Consider the following 6,523-nt stretch of genomic DNA (forward strand, 5'->3'; position numbering starts at 1 on the left):
ACTTCCAAAAACTCAAAAAATAAAAATTTTAAAAACACAACCAAACAACCCTACATGCATGCATGTAGCTAGTGAGACAAGCACTTGAATTATCAAGAAATTAAAAAGACTCTACTACTTTAAATAAATAAATAAATAAATAAAGCTTACAACTAAAATTAATATCACTTTAAAAAGTTAAGATTTTAAAAAAATTTAATTCATATTTTTATATTTTAAAATTATATATATGTTGGCTGGGGGACCTAGAAGAGAGAGGTACAACTTTACTTTCCTCCCAATCAATATCTTCTTTAATACTTGGTCCCTGCCAACTAGTTACTTTCCTCTTAAATTTTGAATTATAATTTTCCTGGCCTAATTAATATTTTGAAAATCGAATTAGTGAGCGAGTCGAAAAAGTAATCGGATGGATAGATCACAAGTTTTACTGTGGGTAAACCGAAATTAAACCGTGATGTCATAATTATATTATAAATATATTAAAATTTATAAGTATAAAAAAACATAGATATTAAAATTCCAAAAATTAATAAATAATAAACATTTACAAAAAAATACTTCTTAAAATTTATTTCACGTTTTTTGTACATTAATTTTTAGTAAAAATAATTAAGATAATATTGAATATATAGTATATATACTAATTACATTGTCAACAATTGTGTTGATGGCTTAATGGTTTCATTACAAGAAAAAACACATTTGACGACCAAAAAATAGACAATTGGCAACCAATATTTTAATAGTTAAAAGTGACTTTTTTTTAAGAATTTGAACACTTGCTTTGTATGCACTTGGTTTCATGTTCAAACTTTTGAAAGAAATTTCAATTCTTTAAACTTGACCAGTTCTTATGTTAACCCGTGACCAGTTTACCAATTCCTTCGATTTTCAAATTCTAAGCAATTTTAAGCATAATCCAAATTTAGAGAGTTATCCGAACCAAAACTAAGTCCTGTCACTAGTCTGATCGGCAGGTCGGTTTCGGATTTGAAAACATTGGGCCAAACTGTTTACCCTGCAATACAAATGAAATTGCAATTCTAAATTATAAAATAAGCTCAATATTACCAACAATATTCCATTGATTTTATATGATCAATAAGTCAATTTTATGAACAGTATGGTTATGGTGTAAGTTTGACCAATTTTGATAGGTCCCATTCTATTATACTAGCCGACAAAACAATTTATTTTGTAGGCTTATGTATGTTAAATTTTATGTGACATGATAAATTTTATTTTTTTTTAAATATAATAAATAAATTAAGTTTGAATGTCAAAGCTAAAAGTTTTAACTTTATAGGAAAGTTGAGCTATTGAATCCATGAGCTTGTTACACTTTAATAAGACTTTGGGAGATAAGTTTTGAGATTTCACATTTTATATTTTTCAGGTTAATTCTTAAGAGTTTGGTGTGATGGTCATAGGACAGTCCTTTGAATGCTGGATGACTCGTATTCAAGATTTGGGTGTGGGGTTGAATCCTGACAACTGCACTCTCTGTGTGTTGTAGAGTTGGTGCACACACTTGAAATTTGTCTCTCGTCCTACTCCAATTAACTGACATTAGATAGTTAATTCTAAAGTCAGCAAAAAAAAGGCTTGGGAAGTTTACTCATTAACTAAAAGTTGAGCTACAATGAGACTAATTTGGATATATTTCAGTAATCCAAATCGTTCATCTCATACAATCAATTAAAAAAAAATTATGTAAAAATTTAAGTTGATCCAATGTCAATTATCATATCATCATATCATTTTAATCATATAATTATTTATATTTGATCATTTATATTTGATCAATCACTTTTTTAGTATGCATCTTCTTTTCTGTTTGTCATATGAGATGAACAATTCAAATCATTAGAATATGTGAAGATTGGTCCCACAATGGGCCAATCTCTCGCATAACGTTGAGATCTTTAATTTAATAAATCCATGCAATGAATGTATAAAAAAAAATTTAAAGAGTATGTTTAGAAACCAAAACAACACGGATTAACAAGAAGAAAAAAAAAAAAAAGTAAAAAAAAAAAAGAGCTCAGTTTCACAGGTTTAGAAATCTTTAGATTAGTTCACCTAAGAAAAAGAAATATTTAAATAAGATAATTAAATATTTAACTTTTAAGTTGTTAAAGCAAACTTGTGTCCTATAATGGGTTCCCATCGATGCTAATTAAAAATGTCAAATAGGACAAATTCTAGGGTGAGGTCTAAGAGACAGGCACATGAAGTCGACGCAATAAAAGATTGAAAGAAAGCCTATATTGTTGCTATCTCTTTAGCATTTTGAAGACATCTTTTTCCAATACGATCTTAACTTAAGGCTCCGTTTGGTGGAAAAGAAAAACAATAGGAAAATGAAAAGAAGAGGGAAAAGGGAAAGGAAAGATAGTTTCTCTTATCACAAGTTTCTCCTAGTTTTCTTATTTATTAACAAAGTGTTATTTTTTTCCACCCAAAATTATTGATATTTTTGCTTTATTAAAAATCCTTTTATACATTTTTTTCCCCTCGCATTTTTCCATTAGAAACAAAAGCCAATATATATATATATATTGGGGAAGGATTGGCATATTTACAGGATAAATGAATTTGGGTTGGGCTTGAGAAGTTGGGCCTCAACCCAATCAAAATTTGATGGAATAATTTCCTTCTCAAATGAAATTTTTTTATTTTTTATTTTTTTTGGGTCTGAACTACTAAAGACTTTGCTAGACAAGTTAATTGGTCTTAAAAAATGTACATACTTTATCAAACTAGAATTGGGCCGGAAATTATTTATTTATTTTAAAAAAAATGAAATTCTAAATTTGCTAATTTTGCTTTTTAGATTTCATTATTCAATACGGGACTCATATGGAGTCCATAGCAACAAGTAACTCCAATGAATGAAATGCATGGTTACTGGTTGATCCCTCTTATGAGAAAGTTATTATTTAGTGCCTATGAGACATGGTCAGATTGTGTCACAAATAGTTTGTGATTGACGGATATTGAGAGGTCTATCATTTATGTTGGTATAGGATTTTTGCATAATCTGTATGAAAGAAAATAAAATGTCGCCAAAGAAAACATTAACGCTGTGTTTGGTTGGGGGTTTTGGGAAGGGAAATGGAAAGGGAAATGGAAATGAAAGGAAAAGGAGAAAGAATTAATAGAATTCCAAATCCCAACTATGTTTGGTTGTGTTGGTTATAAAATAGAATTGATGTCCTAAAAGGTATCCTATTTCTTTATTTATTTCTCACCCCCTTTCTTTTCCCATATATTTTTTATTATAACCAAACATAAATAGGATTACATTTCTCATTCCTTTTCCAAATCCCACCTCAAAAACTCCAACCAAACACAGCATAAATGAAGAAACCAAAATGACCAGCAACTCTAATAAAAATTAGGATATCCTAAAGAAATGATTCCTTAATGGTGTGTTTGGTTGGGGGATTTAGGGAGGGATTTAGAAAGGGAAAGGGAAAAGGTGTGTGAAACTATGTGAAATATATACATATTTTATTCACATTTCACCTACCTTTTCCATTTCCCTTTCCAAATCCCTCCCCAAATCCCCCAACCAAACACAACATAAAAGTAACAAGTAGACTATTAATTCAGCTTGCCAGATCTATTATAGACTAAGCATTCAAATACAAACATTTCCAATTTTGACAATTTCTCATTTTGTGCGTGTCATGCTAATCTTATCTTGTATCGTTCTAATTTTACCGGATGTCTTAAAAAAAAAAAAAAAAAAAACTCCAAACATGTTCCAATTGACAGAGACTAGAACCCAAAATGGATTACCCATTATTGACAAAAGCCATCACCAATTAACTATCTATTTGGAGTAAACAAAATATATAGATAAGGATGAGAAAAAAAATTACAGATGAGAGAGAGAAGTGCTACTTCTTTCCAGATCCACTACCCCTGAGTGACTGCCAGAAAACAGGCCAGTTCTTCTTAGCCTCTTTCCAACCCAAGAGAGAGCCTTCCCTCATAGGGTCCCAACTGGAGGACACAATCCCATAACTCACCCCCAAAAGAGCTGTCCCAAAGAAGACAAATGACACAATGAAGGGCACCCAAGTGGGCACATCAATCTTCAACCCAACTTTCAAATAATAGAAAAAGGGGAAGAACAAGAGCCCTATGAACAGAGGGATACCCACTGAGAACCCCATCCTATTCATCATCCTGTTGGTCACCACCTCTGGTATTACACCTGCCTCTTCCTCAGGCTCTTCATCTTCTTCTTCTTTTTCTTCCTCAGCATCATCACTGTCATAGCCTTTCTTTTGCTTCTTTGTTTTCTTGGTTTTCTTCGGGGAGGCTCCAAAGCCTCTTGGGCTATTCAAAGTTGCTGAGATGGGTGTGAAGTGTGATAAGTGAGTTTGATTCTTGTATAGTTTTGAGGTAGAGATTGGGAATTGAGAGAGGTGTCTGGTTGGGACTGACGAAGATGAGGATGGTAGTAAGGGTAGTGATCTTGGAAGTGAACAGGTTTCCATTTTTTTTTTCTTTTCTCCTGTTTGGGTTTTTTTTCCTTTACATGTCTTTCGAATGGTTGGTGGGTGATGCCTTCTGTATGATATTGGAGGAAAAGCTTATCTGTTTCAGAGTTGGTGTAGAATTACTACAATACCCCAATTTTCATAAGTGGGTGCTATGTATTGATGGTTGGTTAGGCCCAACCCATTTCTAATGCCTTTTTTTATGATAACATTTCTACATAAATGCAATGTTTCCTACAAAAATTGAAATAAACCCTGTTGGTGATCATTTTGACAGAAAGGTAGTACGGATTATATTCATTTTGGATGTGGTTTTCGCAAGTTGCCTAACTAGTAACATTTACTCGTACTCTAGAAAATGAGTGAATTACATCGTACGTCATTGCCTTCATGCAATCTCCATAGTGGCATAGTCTTCTTCATCCCAGAAATTGATTCCTAACAGAACACAAAGTTGGAATTTAATTCCATTTAAGGCCATGGCACACTTAATTATGCTGAAGACCGAAGTGATGTGTATGTATGTGTGTGGCGTATAGTTCAACTATAAATGTAACTGGTAGTTAAGCTTGAAGCAGTTCCAGATTAGAAATCTTATGGAAGGAATAACAAAGAAAGCACGAGGCTAACTATGACTTGGATGCGCTGCAACCAAAATACGAAGAATATCACCCAACCAGAACAAAGAACAAAGAACAAAGGAGAACATTCTTTTAATGGAGGGAAAAAGATTCCTTGGCTGGTGGAGTTCAAGGAAATGTTTCAAGTAGTTTCCACATGATAATAACAGTCTTCTCAACGTCATTTGATGAACTTCTATGCCGGACTTCAATTCTGAACTAAGATCTCCTTTTTCTACCTAGATATAGAGAGGAAAAAGGCTAAAGTTGTACGCTGCAGCATCAATTACCATGAGCTCCTAAGTCCATACCATAAAGAAGCGCCAGATGATTTTTCTTTTGGATAGAGGCCTTCTACTGTGTAGAGAAGAATGAGGTTCTTTGTTTGGATATTTTGCTGCCATATAAGTGACATGAACCTATCAATCTGATACTTAGGGTCTATGTGGTTGTGTTTTCGTTTTTTGGTGTTTTTGGTAACAAAATCTTCTCTTTCATTAAGTAGGTCACCTCCGCAAAACTGGTAATTATCTTCTAAAATACAGAAAAAAGCAATTTCAAGTCTCCTCCAGTGAACATCTTTCTTACTTCGCTTCCCATTCTCTTACTTAATCTCAGCATATACATATTTTTTCATTGAACATCTTCTGAAATCATATTTCTTCTGAAATCATATGTCTTACTTAAACTAAATCTCAGCATATACATATTTTTTCACCGTACTTAAAACTTGACGAATTTAGTTTTGCAGAGATCTTCAAATCTGATTTCATTGTAATTTGATGCTTAAGGCAATTATTTCATGAATGCCAGATTCCTTTCCATACTACCAAATTTCAATCCAATGAGTAATACTGTAATACTCCAAAAAAAAAAAACAATACCAAACTTATACCAAACTTTGTAAATGCCTTATACTCACCTTGAAAATCCTCGCAGTGTGGCAGGGGTCTGGTTTCTCAAATGTGTGTAAGAGATCAGGAATGGATGTTTTGCAAACTGCAATTTGAAAATAAGCAAAAATTTCATTAAAAGAATCATATGATGCTCATCCCATGTCTCTTGGTAATTAATTTTCATTTGTGTTCTTTCTTAGAATTTCAATGAACTTAATATCATAGGTCAAGCTGATTCTGGTGCTATTTAGTAATTGAATTATATTTGTAACACATAATTTTCTTGTCCCGTTGTCTTATTATTGAAATGAAAAATCAGAAACAGATATGATAATTATAAATTTATAATAAGCGTCAATTCCTGGACTAGGTACAACACTTGCAAATAAATCAGTAGCTGGAGAATCAAGGAAGCATGGATACGGATACAGAATACGGATACGATACGGATACGGCGATACGACAAAATTCGAAAAAGTAGAATACG

The 6,523-nt window shown here is 32.4% G+C and overlaps 1 protein-coding gene across 1 annotated transcript; it reads right to left on the reverse strand.

The window, feature by feature from the left end:
* Positions 1–3,790: 3,790 nt before the first annotated feature.
* Positions 3,791–4,614, reverse strand: PAM68 (PAM68-like protein (DUF3464)). Its single transcript, XM_028265273.2, has one exon. The coding sequence runs from the start codon at positions 4,515–4,517 to the stop codon at positions 3,912–3,914; it is 606 nt and encodes a 201-aa protein (XP_028121074.2). The 5' UTR covers positions 4,518–4,614; the 3' UTR covers positions 3,791–3,911.
* Positions 4,615–6,523: the final 1,909 nt, after the last annotated feature.

This window comes from Camellia sinensis, chromosome 13 (assembly GCF_055761805.1).
Source record: "Camellia sinensis isolate YWXY chromosome 13, ASM5576180v1, whole genome shotgun sequence".
In the NCBI taxonomy this organism is placed as follows: domain Eukaryota; kingdom Viridiplantae; phylum Streptophyta; class Magnoliopsida; order Ericales; family Theaceae; genus Camellia; species Camellia sinensis.